General features: G+C 37.2%; 1 protein-coding gene across 1 annotated transcript in view; it reads left to right on the top strand.

Moving 5' to 3' along the window:
* Positions 1-3,658: 3,658 nt before the first annotated feature.
* The window catches only part of Dpyd (dihydropyrimidine dehydrogenase), an 817,241-nt gene continuing 797,659 nt past the window's right edge, over positions 3,659-23,240 (top strand). Inside the window, exon 1 of the mRNA XM_051185598.1 lies at positions 3,659-3,757. Within this exon, the coding sequence (XP_051041555.1) occupies positions 3,719-3,757 (39 nt within the window). The 5' untranslated portion in view covers positions 3,659-3,718. The remainder of the gene's footprint in view (positions 3,758-23,240) is intronic.

Genomic DNA, 23,240 nt, shown 5'->3' with positions numbered 1-23,240 from the left:
CTTCTCTCCTATTTGTAGGTTAAGGGAATATCCCTCCATGGGGAATGTGCCCCCAAACTCCTTTTGTACACCAGGAATACTTCCTGGTTCCACTGTTGAAGACATTTCTTTACTCACTTACCAGATGTCCTTCCATCCAGTCAAGGTGATAATTAGGATTAACCATAAAATGGGCCAATGGCTTTATCAGAGAAAGTGAGCCTGGGAGAATTAGATTTTAAAACCTAGTATCTATTTCCCAGAACTTAACTATTTACAAAGAGCCTCTGCTTACATTTTGGATTTGAGTCTTGCAACAAACACATGTGCTCAAAGTCACTGAATTGATGAATATTTTTGAACTATGCACTGCATGAAGACAGGGACAGTTTCTTCATTGTTCAGAGATTTCACTAAGCCCTTCCAATACACCTGAAATAAATAGTTGCCAAACACATTTCTGACAGGTGTTTTGCCCTATGTGTTGTTTAAAAAAAATTATATAGCACATGCTTATATGTACATGCCTCCTGCTTATCTCTTAAAGTTAGCTGATATCTGCCTTATGATCTCTTTTGAGAAGGGATAGTAGAAATATTTGGAACCAACAAGTTTCAGTTATTATCCTTCTGGACAGTTTGGATGGTATTAAATTAGCTCTAGAAAATCAGATAAAATGAAATGGATTCATGATCAGTTGATGTCTATGATTGTGATTTTGGAAAAATAATATTCTAAAACCTGTCCAAAATTTCCCTAATGCTTATGGGAATAAAATAAAAGCATATGGGAAATTTGAATTTTTATTTTGTTTTAAATTTTTGATAATGGATAACATTTCAGATATGAAATTAAAGATTATTCTTAAGCCTTACTTTTGACTTTGGTAGTAATAATATAATATTCATTTATAGGCGGTAAACTATTAAGTTGAGAAATGAGCTGTCTCACCAAAGCCTAAAAAACTTAATGTAGAACACCTGATATTTGACTTTGCTTCCAGATGGAGGGGCAGCTTGACAAATAATAACTTAATTTACATATTAAAAAAAGTGTGGTGTAAATACATTTAAGGGATCTCCCTACAGCTTGAATTATTTACAGATACAACTGTGTTTAATGTTGAGCTTCAGTGGATTTAAAATATTATTAGATTCAATCAGTGTTCACAAACATTATGTGTGGCCTGTGAACAATGTGATTAGATGGCTTAATTAAACATTTCAGAACAAGTTGCATCTGCTTGGGGGAGGTGCTGAAGTTGCTTTTGACGTCTATATTTTCTTATTTTGACATCTATATTTTCTTATTAATGGTCACTCTTAGAACTCTTAAATCTGTCCCTCCAAAAGGCATACTTTAGAAGATTCCTTCGATGAGAGGTTAGAGAAAGAAAATATGGGTGCACAGTGTGTAATTTTTTAAGAATAACTTGTATGCTGGTACCCAAGTGTAAAAATCTAAGTGTTAAAAGTTAAGGCATCAGTACAGGAGGGGAACAATTTGAAAGAGGAAGAGGACTAGAGGGAGGAGGGAGTTTGCTAAGAGAGAGTGGTAAAGGGATAGACAAGATCAAAGTGTCTAACATACACTTATGAAAATGCCATAATGGAATGCAATAATTTGTACAATGTGTAATAAAGCCAGACAAAAATATTGATTGCTATCTGATAATATTTACATTGCAATGGTTTAGCAAACTGAGCATTAACCCTTAGTGATTAAATTGAAGAATAAATTATATGTAATTTTATACCTCATGTGTACACATAAATGTAATTATTGGCCTAAGGAGATGTGTGTGTGTGTGAGTGTGTGTGTGTGTCTGTGTATACATGTGTGTGGAAGATGTGTACATTATTTCTCAACATATGAACATGTGTGCATCTTTGCAGGTACACATATTTACATATGATGACTATGCATCTCCACAAGGTCATGGATGAGTTCAGAGTGATGCGGGTATATTGGAGGTAAAGTTTGGGTACTGAGAGCTGCAGGAACTCTGGCCCTAGGATATCCTCCTTGAATAGGAAAGCAGTTATTCTGAGCTATTTTAACCACAAATTTATTAAGTGATATTGTGACTCATTCTGCACAAAGAAGTGAAAATAAAGTTTTTCAAAGAATTGCTTAGTGTGGAATCTACTTTTTTTTTTCTTTCAGTCAGTACATCTTGTATGCTTCAAGCCCAAGAAAGGAAGAAAATGTTCAGTAGACAACCAAATCAGACACTGGTCCTTTCTACCTGGAACCTGCACCTTAAACAGAAGACAAGTATCAAGTAAGTCACATGTGAATAAGCAGGAAAACAAAACTTGATGTGGCTATTAAGAAAAAAAAATAGGCTTTTGTAAATTAGAATAGCAGAGATGGGAGGGGTCTAACTTCTATTGGTGATAGGAATAACTCAGAGGAGAGGATTTGTGGAAAAGAAACCATTTCTTGTGGAGGAAAGTGAGTAAAATCAACAAGAGATGCAGGATCCGAACAACACTTAGTGCATGAGATACAAGTCAGGGAAAGAGTCACCCCAGTGAGAAGTAAGAGGAGAGGAGCTTGTTACACAGAGCTGGGTAAGACTTTTTTTTTTTTTTTTTTTTTTTTTTTTTTTTTAAATCTGGGTTGCAACAGGCCACCAATAAAAGCTTGTATCTTACGTGGCAAACAAGGGGGCTAATTCATACTTTAAAGCTCAATCTACAGTTAGGAGAGTTAATAGAACAAGCTTGTACACAACTGCTCAAGTTGCTCAAGATCTGGTTGGAATAAAAAATACTCGGAAATGGGGAAGGAGCAAATGAGTGAGTGAAAATAAGGAAGCCATGGGAGGGTGATTCTGCAGTTTCTATTTAACTCTCTAGTCTCTTCCTTTTTTAAATGTTAATATTTGATTCAAGGGAAAATATTATTCAACCCCTACAAGTTTTAAGTTCTTGACAATAACCTTGTGATTTGTACTGCAAATCCTCTCTAGTCACTAAAGGACTCCCAGCCTCTTTACCACAAACACCTCTCACCATAGCAGAGGTTCTCAGTATGTGGGTCTCAACTCCTTTGGTGTGGAGTGACCCTTTCATAGGAATTGCCTAAGACCACTGGAAAACACAGATACTTACATTATGATTCATAAGGGAAGCAAAATTATACTTATGAAGTAGCTACAAACCACAACATGAAGAACTGTATTAAAGGGTCACAGCATTAAGAAGGTTGAGAACCACTAAGCTACAGGCTGCTCTGGGGTTTTGGACTGTGGATTCTGATGTCTGTCAGTCTTCCTAAGCTGGTTTATTTGCTGGTGGGCAGAGGAACATGGATACTCCCTGGTGATTTATGAAAGATCCAGTTGCACTTTAGACTGTGCTTTGGCACATCGCAGGATCAGGGTGTGGAAGAGCCTCAAAGACGCAATTGCTTGCTTGTACTTCTGGGGATCTCTGACACAGGAACCCGCCTACCAAGGTCGGCCTTGGCTGGTTAAGGAGCAAAGGCCAGTACAGCTCAAAGTTCCTTCCAGCAGAGCCAGGGAGCCTGGCACTCCTGGGACAAGCTGTGAGGCCGGCCTAGAGTGTTTCCCCGCCCCGGGGGCGTGTCCTTGTCGCCCCGCCCCCGCCTGCCTTCCTCGGGCAGTCAGTGTACCAGCTCCTGGGCAAGCTCAGGCTTTGGTTCTGGGCTGGAGGCTGTGGCCGCTAACAGAGGGTCTGTGTGCGTGAGTCTGTGGCCGGGGAGCATTGCCATGGCGGGTGTGCTGAGCAGGGACACGCCGGACATCGAGGTACCGACCGCGGCCCCTGGGTGTGGGGACCCGGAAGGGCGGGAGGCCTGGGGGCAGCGCCTGGGACAGAGTAGGTGAATGTCAAAGTTTCCCTAGGGGACCCAAGTGGATCAGGAGGGACGCAGCAACCTGGGACTAGGACCTGGTCACTTCCTAGGAGTTTTAAAGGTAGCCACCTCTCTCTGTCCTAAGTCACAGTGACCCAGAAGATCCGAGTTCAGAGGCATGGACTCCAGGGGACCGAAGCGCCCCTTCCCACCCTGTGACCCTCTGTCTTTTGCTCCATCCCTTCCATGGCTTTGGGGGACACCCGCCCAGTGTCCCTCACCTCAGCAATAGCTGAGCCCTGCTGTCTGCAAAAGTGGAGTGTAAAAATTCAAGATCCAGGCCACTGTCTCAAGCTGTGCTGGCCAAGGTATTGTTTGCGACTTAATTTCACATTTGGAAGAATGAAACGAAGTACAGAGGACATTGGAAACTGAATCCTCCCTGGAAAGAGATACACAAACTGCCCTGTTCTCTCAACAGTATTTGCTTTTCTTTTGCACCCAGTTTCTGCAAAAATCTCATCGTTCGGCGAATAAGTTCCAACCTGAAATGCCAAAACCTTTCTTTTGAGTTCTTCTAGGTACTTTATGTATGATGGGAGAAAGATTGAGCTATAATCGCGATTTTAACCACACTGAAACAAAGCCTGTGTTTCTCGGGTTTCGGTTTTATTTTGTTTAGGATTTTTTTTTCAAGATAAAAACAAAACAAAACTCCCTTTGATTATTTGAATTTTCCCCCTCGTCCCTCTCCCCTTTCTTCTTGCCCCACCCCTCACCCACCCCTGCAGCAGCTTTTCCTCCCACCCTCTTGTGTTTAGAAATAATACTCTTCTCTCCCCCCCCCCCGTTCCGTTCTTTTGAATCAAGTTTAAAACCACCTGTTTGCAGGATAACTGGTTCTGTCTAGTTTGGCTATGTCACTGATAAAGAACCTTTATATGTTCCTGAAAGGAAGCTGGTAGCCTTTTAAAAGACTTCATATTTGCCTTTGAAAAATTCATTTTAGTGACAAGAGCTAAAGGATAATATGTGGATTTCTCTATATAGTTTACTTAGGACTTTTCTTCATAGTTTCACTTTTGGATATTGAGCAATGTGAATGATTTAATGAACTATTCATGGGTGTCTATGGTACAGGATACCATGTCTGAGTGTCCTTTTTGTACTAACTTTAATGCCCCAGACATCTTTGTTGTTATTAAACTAAATCAGTTAGCTGTCCTCTGGCAGCATCCAGGCTGTGAAGATTTCAGGAATAAGTGTGAGAGATTGGATGGCTTTTGGCTTCTGGCTGTTTAATTTCAGAATGGTGTTTTAAGCTTAGCTGATTTCATTCTTTATGCTTGTCATGCACCTGTCTTGGAAAATAGTTTTGAATGGCATTCTTGTGGAGAAAGTGAAGCTGGTGAGACATTTGGTCCAGCATCATTGAACAAGCTTTATCCAAGAATACTGACGCACTGTGAGCCTTCCCACGCCATTCAACTGAGTGTAGTCTTAGTCTGTGTGGCCAGTCAGCCTGATGTACCTTATAACCTGGCATGGAGGCATTCACCCTTCTGCAGCTTTTGTGTTGTTCAGTGTGTGCTCCACACTCTAAGCAGTAGCATCTTTTATCACCTACGAAATTTTACTTTTCCCTCAAAGTAATACCTATGATTCATGAGCTAAAAATACCATGAAAGAGCGTGCAATTAATCATTAAAATATAACACAGTGAGGAAAAGTACATTAAGCCGGGAGGAACATACACAGAGACGTCTCTGTTAATCCTATTAACCCACTAAAGTTTTCTTTGTGTTGAGGAGTCACAATAAATTACGAAGGCTTAGTTTTCTCTCAAATTGAAGAGCTTTCCTGAATACATTCATTAAAAGCATCACGGGGAGATTGATCTGAGAGAAACTATTGTCTTTGTCTCCAATAGTTGGAGAAGGAGGCAATTGAAAACTGGTGTGAATAGATGGGGATAAGAACACACTGATAAGGTGCTTGATATAGAGAAGATAATGGTGGCCACCCCATGCACTAGTCATTGCATTTTCCCCATGAGCTACCTTTAGAATATAGTTTTACAATCAGGCAAGATACATTTTGTGAAGTAACTGAAGTGTTAAAAGTTGTTTTCTGTTGCTTATTTGTTTGTTTTGTGTTGCTTTTGTTTTTGTAATTTTTAGCCTCAATCTGATATCATGTATGGGTAGGAAGTCTTGGGGGCACAGTAGAGAATCAGTTCACTGACCTGAACAGGTGAAAGTCCCTGGGCTGGAAGATAGACATAAAAAGGCTGTGCTAGCCGATGATGAGGACTAGCCTATAGAATCTAACATTGCTGTGTTTGCTGAAATTGCAGAAATGCTGAAGGGTGCCAAGTTGTCATTTGCTGAGGCATGGTTGTGACTCAGAGCCTAGCTTCTGGAGCTAACTACTGGATTTGGGGCCTAGCTTTGCTCCTCTTTGGCTAGGTGGCCTTGCCCATGTTACCTAGCTCTAAACTCTGAGAGCAGTATGGAAAATAATGATGGTGTGGTTAGCACCTGCTACAAGTACACAATTTCCTATCAGGAAACAGGGGCCAATATTAACAAATAAATGAAGCAAAAGCTGTCATGATCAGACAATTCACTTCCAACAAATAGTACTTCAAAGTGCATTAATAGTAGCCACACAGTTTAAGACACAATTTTGCTTTACTCTCTAAATACAGTCTAAATCTTTAAAAGAATGACTTTTGAATCCAGGCTTTCCTGAGAGAGTTTCAAAGTAGGTGAATATTGGCCATTGGTCACTTCCCCTGACCTCAGCAGTAATTTACAGTATTTCTTCATCCAGACTGAATAGGGAGCCAATATGTCATCAATGTAGGCACATCTAAAAGCAAGGAAGAACGATTGCCCAGAACTCACTTTTGTTCACTAGTGTGCTCCCCACTCCTCTTCAAAGATAACTGAGAAGGGACAATGAAAGTTTATAGTTTACACTAGTCATTTTGGTATTTACAGCCTAAGTTATTGCTTACACTACTTTCACCTCCGCAGCAACAGCTAAAGTCCTTCCCTTGATTTAACTACAGAGTGTTCAGATTTACCCTGAACAAAAGAAAAGTGTTACAATCTGCTGTGCACAAAATAGAGTGCATTTTTGTAAAAAGAGCACAATTAGAAAAGGCTTTTGCATTACTGCTCCTGTGCCTTCTGCTGATCTGAAAAGACAATGGAGAGCCTCTTTGTTAGTTAAGTAAATGATGTTTTAAAATGAGGACTTTGGAAAATGGAAATATAAGGAAGGGCCTGCTTCAAAACAAGGAAGACATGTTCAAAATGGGCAGAAATAGAAACGTTTACTTTAGGGCATCTTTTATTATAATTGCTTCTGCCCCTGGAGATGGGGAGAAGAGCCAAAGGAGAACAATTAGTATTTAACTTTACAGAAGTTGAGAGCTATCTGTTTATTTGATTAATATTTTTTTGCTACATGTATAATATTCCTTTCCTCTCTCCTTGTTTTCATCTACTGGGCTTCATAGAACTTGTGGAAATGCAATTGAGTATGGTGTTTTGTTTTGTTTATTTGTTTTTTTTAAAAAAACTTTTTACTTGAAAACAATTAATGGGTTTTAGTTGTGGAATGTGTGCTTTTCCTCCCAAATTTAAACTGTCCTTTGATCACTCTGAGTTTTAAAAAGTTTCTTTTTGTAGGGAGCTTACTTGAGTAGTACAAACACATATATCTGCTTATCTGCCTCATACCACAACCAGTTCCATTGATGGTCGTTTGTGTGTAGTATACTGCATGCTTCTGCTTCTGTATGTGGGCATGTTCAGGCATATTTCTATACATTTTTAAAAATGTTATCTCTTGCCCATGTATTCAGAGGACTGGTTTAATAGTTTACTTAAAACTTTAATATTAGTGATTAGTAATGAGTCTATCAATGGGAGAGTTTAGATCGGGTCTGTTTACTCTCAAAAATAGATTTTAGGGTTGATTGGATATCTATATCTAAAATGCACTATAATTCAGTAGTTTTCTTTCATGCATTCTGGAGGAAAATTTTTATTTGGAAAGCTGAATGGTAATGATAAGAAATTCATGAGAATGATAAGAACTAGGGTCTAATGCCAAGATAACATGACCTTTAAATAACCGTACAGTAGTTAAATATACCATCCTATCAAACTGTATGAACAGGCAACAGTAACAAGGCTGAAAGCTAGACTCCTCATAAAGTACAGAAATGCAATCACTCTGGGAGATTTTAAAAGTTCCCAGAAGTTGGGTCATGTGCACAGAAAAACAATGAGGCTGAAAAATAAGGCTGTCCTAAAATTCCATGGCAAAGTCTGAGGCTGGTTTTGGCATGGTCCAAGCTTCAGTGTAGCTAAAGAGAAGTCTGAAAAGTACAAATAGTCGATTTATTGTTATATGGACATAGTAACAGCTATGTATCACAGATCTCCATGTGTATGTACATATTATTTTTTCTTATTTAACATATTGATCCCAGTTCCCTCTCCCTCCCTCCCTCTCATGCCCCCTGACCCCCTCCCATCCCACTTCCCCTTACTCCACAGGGAGGGTGATGCCTTCCAGGAGGAGGGATCATCAAAATCTGTCAAGACATTTGGAGTAGAGTCTAGGCCTTCCCTCCTGTTTCCAGGCTAAAGGAGTATCCCCCCATGGGGAATGTGCTCCCAAAGTTTATTTCTTAAAATGTCAATTTTTATTTCATGGTTACAATTTGAAAAAAAGAAAAGCATTGTATTAAAAATATTCATTTAGAACTTGCATTCAAAACGGAAGCTGTGAAGCATTACATTGAATTTTACATGTTTATTATTGAATATATTTTATGCACTTTAACGTCTACTAAATAATAACAAAAATATCTATTATAGAATTAGAATTGGACAAATAATTAGCTTTATATATTTAAACTCATACACTTATATATACAATTTTAACTATATGTATAAGTTCATCAAGTTGAATAATCTTTGGGTCTTGTTAATTTTGGCATGCATCTTTATTTGTTTCCAAAATTTTTATTATGAATCAAAATAAATAAATAAACAAACAGTGTCATTTATTTGCTAGGTTTGATATTCTAAGACAGGGTTTTACTATGTCATCCTGACTGTTCTGGAACTCACTCAGTAGACTCACTCAGGCTGACCTTGAACTTAGAGATCTGCCTACTTCTGCCTCCTGAGTGCTAGGATTAAAGGCTTACATTATGACAACCTCCTGGCTGTGTCTTTTATTTTTATGGCTTATTGTTTCTGAATCATCCAACTGAAATTGATCTTATTTATTTCCCAATTAAAGGATGTGAGGACTAATACATAAAATACCTTCACATAAAATGAATGCATTTGAAATGGTAGTTCAGTGGTTGGTGAGATGGTTGAACAAGTAAGGGCCCTTGCCTGAAGACTTGAGTTCAGTTCTAGAACAAACATAGTGGAAGGAGAGAACTTATTTCCGAAAATTGTTCTCTGACCACAATATTCTGTGGTGCATGTATGTCTACTTAAACACACACACACACACACACACACACACACACAAATAAGTAATTAATAAAACCAAAATGGCCATGCATATTGACAACATGAACCATTTTTATAGTCATGTGGATAGCATTTCCTAGAGTTTAAGGATGTGGAGACTTGTCTTCATTTTAAACAGATATGTGAAAACAGAATCTAGACTTTGTGAGGGAGAGGAAGCATCCTGAAATTCCAAGAATTACTAGCAAAGCTCTTTGAAAACCCATGAACGCTGCTGGTATGTGTTGTGAAAGTTGCTAAATACGAGTTTTCAGTGGCATGGGGGACTTAATGAAATTCAGGTCAATTTAAAAACTCTTGGTTGTCTTCATTGGTACTTAATGTATGCTTCTAATCCTGTTTTATTGCCAGCCCTCTAGTGTAGACCTAGGGGAATACAAAGGAATTAGATGGTAGAGACCTCATCTATGCAGAATAGCAATACCTAAATGGTAGCATGAGATTAAAATTTAGAGCTTTTTCTATCTCCTTTTATTCATTCCAAGCTATGACTGGCATATGACAGATTCTTCAGCACTTTTAATATTATGTCAAAGCTGATGAATAGGTAGATATTATTTCAGGAAGTATGTTTATTAAAAATTTGAAGCAATTTGATATTATTGTTTTCCTAAAGAAAACCCACACAATGGAAACATAAGAAGATATCCTTTGTAATAAATACAGGAAGTTTTTTTTTTTTTTTTATAAGCAAGCACATGAGCTTTAAAGCATTTTTCCCTTGGATTTTCAAGTATTTGTGAGCATAACACACTTGCTTTTGATAGTTGTTTTAACTCCTGGGATGGAGTAGGTTAGAAACTAAACTTTCTTTTTTTGTTGGCTTTTTTTTTCTTTAACAAGAAATTGTATGAGTACACTTTCTGACCAGTAACTCAGGTATCCTACTTTTTGTATACATGCTGATAATTCTCTTGGAGAATTTCAGCTGGGTTGTGTAATGCATTCTTTCTTCCTTCTGCCTGTATCATAATAATTAAAGAGGCTCTGTGTGTCCCTATCTCCCAGGTGCTTGGAAATTGATATTATGAGTGCTTATGAATGTCCCCTTGAGGCAGTCTTGACTGGGCCACTTTGAAGAAATATCTCTTCATCAATAATTAAGCCCCGAGGGCCACTTCTCAGGGGACACACAGAAAATTACATGTCAGCTCCAGGCCTGATTTATACAGATGGTGGCCACAGATGAAGCTCTCAGTGCACTTCTACATCCTATTTTGTTTTTTCCTGTTTGTTTGTTTTGCTTTGTTTTCCAACTACTCATTTTACTTAAACATGCACCCATCACCATTTTCACTTCTCCCAGAAAAATCATCCCCTCGATCTGACCTTTGTTCTACATGCCCAGGTTAACTCATTTGGGTATCTTTAATCATGACAAAATTATTTGAGTGTATTAAACATTGTTTATTGTTTATAGTAACATACTGAGACTTGTAAAAGTTTACAATTTCTAACAAAAGTGTAATGTGGATATCTTCAGCAAAACAATAGAAAAGATTCTCTCTCTAAATTAAAACAAGAAGGGGCCTAGAATGGTTTTGCTCTATAGGTGTGAACCTGTTTCTGACCTTGTGGAGGTCATTCAGCTACTGTAAGGGTTTGCTGATTTTCAGTGAATGTGTTGTTAGTCACTTTTCAGGGACCAGTGAGATGAATCAGTAGGTAGAGGAGTCTGCTGCCAACCTTAAGGACCTGACTTTAATCCCCAGATCATACTCAATGGAAGGAGAGAAAAACACTCCTGAAAGTTGTTCTCTGACCTCTACACATACATAGTGGAAAGAATCCATTTGCATTTACACACACACACACACACACACACACACAGACACACACACACACACACACCAAGATGGGAAATTGTTTGATTGTGTGTCCGCTTTGTGATCATACAGAGGAAGATGGTCATGTTCTGACTATTCTGTTGCTTATTCTGTGAGCTTATATGTGCAGCTCCCCTGATGTGTCCAGAGGACACTGTTTCCTTGTACTTGTATGTAACCTCTGGTTCTTACACTCTTCCCATTCCTTTTCAATGTCTGCTGAGCCTTGGGAAGATGTCAAGCTTAAATTTGTTCTACATAGGACTGAAAATTCTGTAGCCTGTGTAACACGAATAATTAAAACTCAGAGACAGATTTTGGGGTTCAAGCTGAAGATCAGAAAAGAAAAGCAACTAGCCACTAGCTCTTACCTCTACCTCAGACAAAAATGGGTTATCCTGTCTCCACGAATCCCCAGAGTTCAATGCTCTCCACCAAACCTCAGGCTGCTATTTTCTGCATTCCTATCTCTTCCCTTCTTAGGTGCCTCTTTCCTCCCAGCCATATCACTCTTATCTCCACCTCTCTAGTGCTTCGATTAAAATCCTGTGATCCCAGGTGTTGAGATTACCTTTGTGTGAGCTGTTTTTTTTTTTTTTGTTTTGTTTTTGTTTTTTTAAGACTGGGTCAATTTTGTGTAGCTCAGTGTGGTGTTGAACTAAGAGAGATCCATCTGCTTCTGTCTCCCAAATCCTGGGATTAACAATGTTTAGCTTTATGGATGTGGCCAGCTTTGAATTTTGATCTTCAGTGGCTTTATTAGATCATAAACAATATGTCACCACAGTCCTGTATTTTCTGGACATTGGTTAGTTGTTGGTCACTGCGTTACTCATCTATGACATGCAGAAGTTTCTTTGCTGAAGAATGAGAGTTCCATTAATCTATTGGTTTAATGGTAAGTCATTAGGACTTAGTTTAATACTATGTCGATTTATTAAAATAATAGTTGTATGTTCTCTCCTTTGAGTTATGATGTGTGTAGCCATAGATTCTTGGCATGCCAATGGTTCCAGGTATGAATTTTATCTTCTGGAGTACAATGTATATCCAATCAGAAAGTAGTTGGTTGTTCCTATGATGGTTGTACGACTATGTCACCAATAAATATGTCCTGTCTGAGGATACAGGGGAAGTCCAGCCTTACATATGTGGCTGGAGTCCTTATTGTAATAATCCATATTTTGTGCATTATGGATGATACTTTTTGTGTGTATATTTGATTATGTGCAGGTGTACCTGTGTAATGTGTTTGTTTATGTACACATGACATCCTCATGTGTTGTTCCTCAGGCATCAGCTACCATTTTTGTCATTTCTCTTATTTTTTTAGCTTTGTTTTTGAAACAAGGTCCTTTACTGGCCTGTACCTCACTGATTACGACAGGATGTCTGTCCATCAAGTCCTAAGGGTCCTCCTTGTCCACCTCTTCAACACTCGGATTGGAAGCATGCTGTGCCATACACATTTTATTGTGTGTGGGTTCTGAAAATTGAGCTTAAATCCCTATGATGGCTCACTAAGCTGTCTCTCCAGCTTCCAAACAATGCTATTTTATATTTTAACATGAAATTAGGATCACAGACAGCTTGGTAACCCCTCAGTCATTTGGGTAATTATCAATAGAAAGGGAAGCACAGTTGGGGAGATACCAGTGTCCCCAGGTAGAGTTCAATACCTACCTCTGACTTTTTTTTTTTTTTTCATAATAGCTTCAAGACTTTAGGAACCTTGTTTTCATTGAAAAATTCTAGAGTTAAAAAACAAAACAAAACAAAATAAAAACCAAAACTATTCAATTTCTTCCATGGATCTTCAGGGATAAATCATGGCAACTTTCACAGTAAGATGCACAATTCTTTGTGTCAACTTTTGTTAAATATCTTTTTATTTTGAAACTTTAATGTTAAATTGTTTTTTATGATCATTAGTGAAGATTCGAAGCATGCTAAAAAGAAAAGACAAAAATAAAATTATGTGCAGAAGCTGGAGACATGGCTGATTGTTTCATAGCACTTGCTGTTCTTCCAGAGAACCCAAGTTCAGTTCCAAAAAAAAAACAAAAAAACATGGTTTTGTTTTGTTGGTTTGTTTTTTTGGAAGGGAGCAGCGGTGTAGCTACTCTCCCACTCTACATGTTGTCCCAACACTGATTCACTGATTATAAGTTCCAGAGCATAAGGCATCCAGATGCAGCTTGCTTACAGAGGTGATGTAGTTTGTACTTAGTGCTTCTTAAAGGAATGGAGTTGTCTGACTTTTGTATGAGATCAGGAAGGAACAGATAAACTATGACTGGGCTGCAGGTGGTTTTTTTTGAACAAGCAGATTCCCTAAATCTCCAGTTAACACTTTAAATGAATAAATGTTACAGGTGACTGCATGTGTTCATCTTGTGACCCAGAATATAAATGTTCTTATTGTCTCAGTCATTTTGTTCTTCCCAGTAGGACCATTGGGGCAAAGCAGACTGTCAGAAGAAGTTTGTCACCCAGGCCAGTGTTATATTGAAAGCAGTAATGAGTGATTATGTGACAATGTGTCATGTTTATGCATGTGTGCTTAAAGGACTTGTGTGCAAAAGTTTGATTATTTTTAAGCTTCATAAATAAAGAAAACTATCTTTGAGTATAGACACATTTGAATTAACACACATTTTCCCCTCATAATAATATATTTCACACTTGTTGGATTAATTATCCTGAATAACACTGAGTTCATGTTACATTTTAAGGCTAAGTTTACCTCCAATTCGAGGCTTATGCCTCTGATTTGAATGTGTTGAAAATGTTTGCATGGGAAAACTCATACCAGCTCATGAAAACTGTATCTACCATCCCTTCCACCTCATCTAAACAAACAAACAAACAAACAAAAAAAACAAAACAAAACAAAAAAAAAAACTAGAGTTTTCTTTATATTTGCCTAAGATCACATAATTAGGATAGGCCCCTAATTGAGAACTTATCAATGGTGGGTGTAATTAATGTAAGAAACTAAATTACTTTTCAAGTTGTCAAGATTTTTAGTCCCAGGATACAGTAGCCTGCCTTGTGTAAATGTTTATAAAATGCTATCCTTCCCTTTATTCTGCTTTTTAAATAAACAATTCAGTGTAAAACTATCTCATTTGTCTAATTTGTATTTGTTTCCATAGCAGGACTTTTGAATGCATTTTATTCTTGCAATCTTAATAGTTGCACCTTTATTTTAACAGATTGTTTGGAAGTGCCTTCTTTTAAAAAAAAACACTTTATTAGTTCTTTGAGAATTTAAAAAATAATGTATTTTGATCATATGCATACTTTATAACATCGTTTTCTTTAAACTCGAGTCCATTTTGTGCTGCCTGTGGGTGTGGAGTTTCCACTATAGGAGCATGACTGACTCGCCGGGAAACCAAATCCTTAAGGAAAATCAACTGTCTCTTCACTGGTGCTCAAGTAAAGCTGTGAACATATAAACACCTGCATCTTTCTACCTGTGTGCACCTGTATCCAAATGATGCACCTTCCCAACAAAATAATAAAACAAGGGTAAATAGGAATATGAAATGCAAATACCTAAGGTAAAAACATAGATTTTTTTTAAAGTAAAATAGCCATACACAACAAAATTAATTCTGTTTTGGACAGAATTCACCAAAAGTAACCCCAGAAAAATTAATACTTAACAATTAGCCTGTGTATCTGATCAATTATAGTATTTATTGTTTATTGATACTTATAACAAGTAATGCCTCATCATTGTGCATTCTAATTATAATGTAAAGTTATCACAGAGTAGGGGTAAAGAATATTATACTTGAGGGGCTTGGGAGATGGCTAAGTTGGTAAGAGAAGGCTGTGATAGCATGAAGACCTGAGCATGAATTCCCAGCACCCATATAAGCATATCTATACTTGCCTGTCAACCCAGCATTAGAGGTCAGAGATAGTGAAATTAATGCAATTTTTGCTACAGTCACTCTCTTCCTATCCTTAACACCCAGTAGTTTAAAGTACTGGAAATGTGTTGGTCTTCATTTTCCAGGGAGAGATGGAGAAAAGTGGTCCTGGATGAAATGGACAGGTATAGAATAAATGCAGGTACAGAAGCCACAGAGTCAAGTTCAAAGGGATGACTATGGTTGCACACTCGCTTGAATATGCTTAGTTTTTCTGGTGCCCTGCTTCAGAACCTGTTACCAATCCTAAGAGATTGTGCTTGTTTTAGAAATGGTGAAACCAAGGACACAGAAAGTGGATATGATCTGATTTATGTCAACAGTAAGCTGGAATAGCTCTGAATAGGAGCTCCATTTGACATGGCTGTTTATTCAGACATTAAAATACATGATATGAAAATTAGGAATCAGAGAAGTATGTAAGCAGGGAGTCCTCTACAAGTAACATCCTTTTCCTCTAACTGAAGGCATTTTACAGACTCTCTCAACAGGGTAGTTAATATTCACTTCTTCAAGGAGTCCTTTACATATATAAATGAAGCTAAGTGTGAAAAAGAGACTTGTTACCCAAGCCAGATGGTTGCCTTGGGGGGAGCTGGGGAGACATCATCCATCAATTCTCAACATGGTATCAGATGACCAGTTCGTCCCTTTGCCAGGCTACACTGACCTCTGACAGGTCAGAATTTTCCTTTGTTGGAGAGGGGCGGGGAAGAAACTAATGGATTACTGGCCTGAATGTGGTTTTTGAATTCTACATTTCTTTCTCTTCCTTCTCTTTTAAAAGTGTATTTGTATGTAACCATGTGTCAGTTTTGTTTGACTAACAACAGACCTTGAAAAGAGGGGACATCTCTCTTCTACATCTACTTTATATCTGTAATGATGTCACTGTCAAGACAACCTATTCATATTTGAAGACTCAAAAAAATGTAATTACAAGGGTATAATCTGAGGCTAATTTATATTAGCCTCACCTTTACCCCCTTTGCCTCTTTACTCCTGTATAATTTTGAATTAATTATGCTATCATAAGGAACATATTGCATCATTATAATTCACTCTGTGGTATTCCAAACAGAACAGTTTGCCCAGGTCTCAGTTATTCAAAATGAAACAACTACAATTATTTTATGCAGCTGATTCTAAAATAGTACAAAAACTTATAAAACTCTGTGGCTTAAAAGTAAATGTAAATTATGTTTGATAAGTTTTGTCCCATGGGACATTTTTCCTGGGGAAATTAAATCTTGCCGTGATTGCAGAATCTCATGATATAACTCTGCTTATGGTTGTCACTTTTGATTGATCAGGAGTTCAAGTTCAAGATGTAGTGGAGTAATAACACCTGAAGGATATTCAGTTGGAATGGATCCCTGTTATGAGAGACAGATTTACAAGAGAAACACAAACAAAAGTTTATTAGCATGCATATCTCAGAAACTTACAGGAGACAGCCTAAGAATGAGCAATTCTCCAAGGGTTGGCTTTGGGGTTTATGTATGCAGCATCTTCAAGTGAAGAACAATAAATTTTTGCAATATTGATAATGAGAAAAAGGAAAAGGAACAAATATCTATGGGTGCTGTCTTAGAGGGAAAGCAAGCAAGCAAACAAACAAAAGCAACAAAACCAAAAGGAAATTAAAGTGAATCTTAAGTGTATTTTTCTGGTGCCATCACCAGGGCTGATGGGAAGTCTATGGCTTCACTGGTAAGCTCCTCTATTCCTTTCTCTGGTAGGAATGAAGGCTGGGTACATGTCATAATTTCAAGTCAACTTCCTGGTTTTTGTTAAGTAGGGGCAGTGCTTCTGGTCCTCCATCCTCCCATTACCTCTGAGGCATTATCGATGAAATGTCATTACCTTGCTGCCCAATGATCTCCTTCAGGAATAATTTCTGAATAATCCCATTGTATCAATAATATCTACTAACTGATCATCATTATACTATGTGGACATAAAAAGCACTAAAAATAAGCAATAAGTGCTCTTAAAGAAAACCAATGGTGCCCTTTCCTGATTTTCCTGTGACCTTTAGCTAAGAGATGTCTAGGAAATGGGTACTGCCTGCTTGTCAGCATGTGGTCTGAGCAGCCTTATTTGCCACTACATAGTGATGAGGATGTGGACATGGGCAGAGATAGTGGCTTATCTTCTCTCCAGACACCATTAGAGCTGTTTCTCAACCCTGCCCACATTTTCCCAGTTTCCTTCCTAGAAGCAACACATTTGTTTAGGTTGTCCCTTTGTAATCCATCTTCTGGGAAGATTCAAATTTCTATTTAACTGTCAGAGTTTTCTACATTTTTAATTTTGTATTTGGCAATTTGCCCAGAAATTTTACAAAACTGAAGTGATTTTTTTGATTATTTGTTTGGTTTTTTCATGCATGAAGTTTAAATTTAGATTTTAAAATGATATTAAATTTTGGGTTTCTTTAGGGTAGTTTAATCTTTAAGAAACTGAAGTGAAATACATACAGGTGAATTTTAAGTTAGTACCAGCTAAAACTTTCTAAGGATTAACTTTAAATAGGTAATATTGATACAGTTTGCAATGTTAATATATAATTAACATAAATGTCAAGAATATTTCCCCAGCCTTTTTTGTGTTAAGTGTTGCTTTGCTAGTCTAATCTGTGTTGTCATTTCAATGTTCTGGTTATGATGGAAGCTTTGGCTTGGGTTTGGTAGGCAGGATTGATTAATAATTGTGAGAAATATTCATATATATACATAGAAGCTCTCTCTCCTCTCTCTCTCTCTCTCTCTCTCTCTCTCTCTGTGTGTGTAAAATGATCAACAATTTCATGTGGGTTCATCTTTTAAATTTAAAAATTTCATATAGATCTATAACCTATATTTCTGAGATTATAGTTAATTTTAATTAAAATATACTCTTTTCACTACACATATATATTCACTGAAAAACATGTTAAGGCCAGAGTAATGTGATATGCTATATTTGCTGTGAATTCACATTATTGGGGTTTGGGAGATGACTTAGTATAATTAAGAACTTGATGTTCTCGCAGAAGACTCAAATTTGGTTCCCTGCATCAATGTTGGTTGGCTTGCACACAACTGCCTGTAACTGCAGTTCTAGTTCCAGAATCTGAAAGCCTCTTCTTGACTTTGTAGCCCCTCCACTCCATCACACACAAACACACACACACACACACACACACACACACACACACACCACATTCACACACATAAACACACATACCACACAACACATAACCACCCCCACATACATATCACATACACATGAATAACAATAAAAATAAATCTTATAAAAATGCACATTATTTTAATTTTTATCACTGCCATAATAGTAAAGTTTACAAGAGATACATTAGCTATGTAGCCTTTGTTTCCTCGAGTTATCACACATATAACCAGCATGAATGATGCTTACAATCTATCCTGTTACATAATTAATTGGCAATTAGTTACTTTCCATCACAGAGTCCTCCATTAATTCAAATTCTCATCTATGCCAGTAGAGTAACCTTAATTGAAAAATTATTTCTATCATCATTTGCAAAAAATGTTTAAACCTTTCAGTAAACTTAAGTACTAGGAGAGCTTATTGAAAAATATGAGCCTGTGCATTTCTGGGAAGTACCTCTTTTAAAAGCACATAGAAATTTTAATTATTAGATTCAAATGGAGATATATGAGTGGTTATTTCCTAGTTGTATGCCCATTTAAGAAAAATCTGCAAGTGTTTATCAATTGCAGATAACTTCAATTGGTGTGTGTGTCTACTTCTTTTAGCTCTAGGACACCACCTGGTGCATATTTCTGCAGGCCCCACGCATACTGCATCAGTCACTGTGAATTCACACGTGTGTCAGTTCTGCTGTGTTTAGAATGTCTTCTCACAAGGGAAACAAACTACTCTTAAAAGTAGGCCTTATGACCAGCAGTAGATGGCCAACAGTAAATGAATTCCATGGCATCATTGAAGGTTCCCTGTCTTATAATGTCATGTGAAGGCTTCATTTTTTCTTTCTTTCTTTCCTTCCTTTCTTATTTTTATTTTACACAATTCTATGGTTCCTTTGCATATATATTATGGCTACTGGTTGTCTTTTTATAAAATTCCTGAGCATGTGATTGAGTGTGTTTTTACATATCTGTTTCTCATGCCTTTTCTGGGGTTCTTTTTCTCTGTTTATAATATCCTATTCCTGTTTGTTTTTATCTTACTGTATTTTATTTTATTGTTATCCCCTAGATGTCTATTTGTTATCTAATGAGAAAAAGAGAGGGAATGGATTCAGATGGGAAGGGAAGTGTGTGTGTGGGGGGGGGGGCTGGGAGGAATAGAGGGAGGGAAAAGCAGCTAATTTCAATAAAAAAGAATTATAACTCTAAAAGACTGTCTGCAAAACCCACTGTTAAAAGGATGGAAACTCTCATTACACAGCATAATACAGCTTACATGTCTACTCAGTATGAATTCATAAATAACAGCTAAGGTGTACAAAGTTTTATGTTGAGTTAACAGTGATAATTTACTCAGTTTTGAAGTGATGAGTATTTCCATGGTAGAGACAATCTTTCAAAGCTTAAAAACTAATTTTTTTTTTTGTATCTAGAGAGATGGCTCAGTGCTTACTAACACTTACTGTTCTGGCAGAAGGCTTGAGTTCAGTTCCTTTCACTCACGTGGCATTTCAGAATGTCTTTAACTCCTTTTTCAGGTGATTTTATACCAGCTTCGGCACTGCGTAGACCTAGTACATAAAAACACACTTGGGCATATACAATACATGAAAACAAATAAATAAATTTTAATAAATAGATTTTAAATATGAGGACCATGTATGCAATATTTCCTTCGGGCAGAAAAAGATACCTACTTTTATCCCAGGCAATTGAAACACTAATTGTAGCCTCTTACTTTATTATTTATATATTTTCTGATTATTGTTGTTAATTTTTTATTGTTTGACAACAAAATACATTTATTTAGTGATTTTAATTTTCCTCCACTCAGTCCCCCCTCTCTTATCTTCCTCTGTCTTCTATTGGAGTTGCTTCTTGTCTTTTTTCTGCCTCTCTATATGGCTTCCTAATGGAGTAGGCTGATAGGTGATATAAAAAAATAGCAGATAATTCAACATATCTGAGATATTCTTTACACTATTGCTTTTATATGAATGTGGTGATGTGACCAAGTCAAGAGCCCTAGACATGATCCTGCGTCTGCTTTGGGTTGTCTTTTGGCATCACTAGACTTGTATGTAACAGAAGTTTCTATGTCCCACACTTTAAGGACATGAGTTCCTTTAAGTATCATTTAAAGAATGCCTTGTACATGTTACTGTAGATAATGAAACAAATTGTGCCAGTCGTATTCTGTAAGTTCAAAGTGTAGAAGGGAAGTCAGACATGTAAATAACAAAAACTAAACACAGTTTCAATTGGAAATCAAAAATTAGAGAGTTTAACATATACCAACTTGTGTAGGTTGATAAGTTTTAGACATGGACTTTCTATTACAATGTCAAAGATGGTAATAGAAATGTGATTATGGAAAATACGAGCTCTTTAGATATGATATCTGGACTTACTTCAAAAGCACAGAAACAAACAGTAGTTTACTTTCAGTTTATGTTCAGCTATTGTGTTGTGTATAAGGTGACTCCAGGAGTCTAGTGATTTGCTAGGAAGCAGTTACTGATCACTCTCCTAAGCTATTTCTGAGTCCTGCCTTTTACTGTCTGGGTTGTCATTCTCTACAATCACAAACTGTTGACAGGTGAGGTGCCTTTAATTTTCTGTCTTTTCACAGTCTGAATTGTTATCAAACCTTGGAAAACCTCCCTTGGCAATGTTTCATGATTTTTCTTCTTCTTCTTTTTTTTTTTTTTATTTCAACTGAAGCATAATTATCCATTGTAGGGTTGGGTAAAGCTGTAGCTAGTCCACAGTTGAGAAACTTTCCTAAAGTCTGGAATATTTTAGGTCACATTCATGCAATTCCTTCACAATGCAAAACTGATGTCAGTGTTTACAGTGACTACAGGGACACATGGCTGGTGAATGCCTCATCAGGTAAATCATTTATCTCCAATCCTGGTGACCAGAGTTAGATGCTTGTGACTCATATGGTGGAAGAAGAAACTGCTTGCCACAAGTTGTCCTCTAATGCATGCACAAACCTAAGTAGGTACAGTCAATCAGTCAGTCAAGTGTATATTAAAAATGTAAGCTGGATATAGTGAGATATACCTACAATCTTAGGACTTGAGAAGCAGGGCATGAGTTCAAGGCAAGTTTGGGCAAACCTGGACCACAAGAATCAAATTCTATCTCAAAAGAACTAGACTAAAAGCATTTTTGTACCCTGTGGAAGAATTAAGATTAATAATTAATAGTGTAAAATTAAAATCTTAGGCCAATCATAAAAATTAGCTATGTCAATGCCTCCTAAAGTTTTGTTGTAATACTAACACCACTACCAGAAAACCTCATTCAGCACTACCTATTAAAAACAGTGCAGTGAGAGATAGAGAGATTGCTCAATGGTCAAGAGCACATGTTATTCCCTCAGAGGACTGGAATGCCCTCATAGCAGCCTATAAATTCAGCTCCACTGGTTCTGATAACCCTCTCTTCTAGACTCTTCAGGTATCTGTACACACACACACACACACACACACACACACACACACACACACACATGCAAATAAATCTTTGAAATATTAAAAACAGTCGGCTGATAAAAAAATATTAAAAAGGGGGTCATTTAGTTTTCCAAATATTACCTGTACAATTTTTGGATCAAAGGGTTGAACTGTCTTCTTGCTAAACTCTTTACTAGATGGAACACAGTTTGTGAAATTAAATTGGGGAATATTGATAGAGGCAGCGTGTTCTGTATGGTAACTCTTAGGGAAGGGACACAGGATTGTGTTCATTAACACAGTCTGTAGGGGTAGTTTCACAAAGAATTGGTAGGAGAATGAGAATTGTGCAGGTCATGGGGGGCTCTCAAAATACAGTACATAAAAGGACATTGGATATGCTTTTATTCACACTATTGTTCTATGGTGTAAAAATTTTATGCCAGTTCAAATGGAGAAAACTACTAATAGTGAATCAATGGAGATTAAAATGAATCATGTGTTCTTTTTTATTTTTCCTGGACCAGTACAACAAAATTTCCATTGATCATTCTTTGAAATGAGTAATTTTTGGTTTAGGATTTTTGACATCTTGATGGATTTCAAGAAAGCTACTAATTTATGCTGATGTGGTTTCTCATTCATCTTTTAAGTACATGAGCCAAATGATTTTATTTTCAAATTTATATACATTTTGTTTTGGACATTTTACCTGTGGGTTAGACTATCAGTACTTCCTGTACCTAGTTGGCCACCACAGTCCCCTTGGACAGCGTGAGATCAGAGAAAAATGAATGAAGATGGTTTAAATAAGACAGTGACTTATTTATTTTTTTCATGGAAAAGGAATGCAGTGATGCATTGTGCAGAGCACATGATACCTCTGACTTATTAATTCCACATTCACCTTTCTGTTCAAGCTGGAAGTTAGAGCTCCAAAAGGAACGTGGAGAAGGAAAAAAGTGGGCACTTTCTTTCTTGATATTACTCCCTCAAAAAATCCTTGCTTCCAAATTCATCTTACAAACTAGTCAAATGGCTTACTAGAGCAACAGGAAAGGACTTACAGACTTTTACTGAGAATGTGGTCTTTTGAAAAATAGTAGGGATTTGCCACAGGAAAGGATTGTGGCTGTTAAGGTAAGGTATTGTAAAGCTCTGCTATAGCTATGTTTTGAACTGAAACTGCTGCTGTAGAGCACATCTACCAAGAGATTTGAAATGCTAAATTTTGATGTTTTTTTAAAGAGAGTCTGTTATATGTTAACCTTTCCTGGTTAAAGGCCCAAGATTTCAAAATTAAATATGTCTTTAGTTTCTTCACATGAGATTCCTAATTAAAGTGGATTGGGTTGGTGTGAGCAGTGGGGTAGCCCAGAGGGTCGAGGAGCTTGCTCTAAATCCTGATGACCTGAGTTCTACTAATTCAATTTACATGGTG

This window comes from Phodopus roborovskii, unplaced genomic scaffold, assembly GCF_943737965.1.
Source record: "Phodopus roborovskii unplaced genomic scaffold, PHOROB, whole genome shotgun sequence".
In the NCBI taxonomy this organism is placed as follows: Eukaryota; Metazoa; Chordata; class Mammalia; order Rodentia; family Cricetidae; genus Phodopus; species Phodopus roborovskii.
The sequence above is the reverse complement of the archived record's forward strand: the minus strand, read 5'-3'. Positions and strand labels throughout refer to the sequence as shown.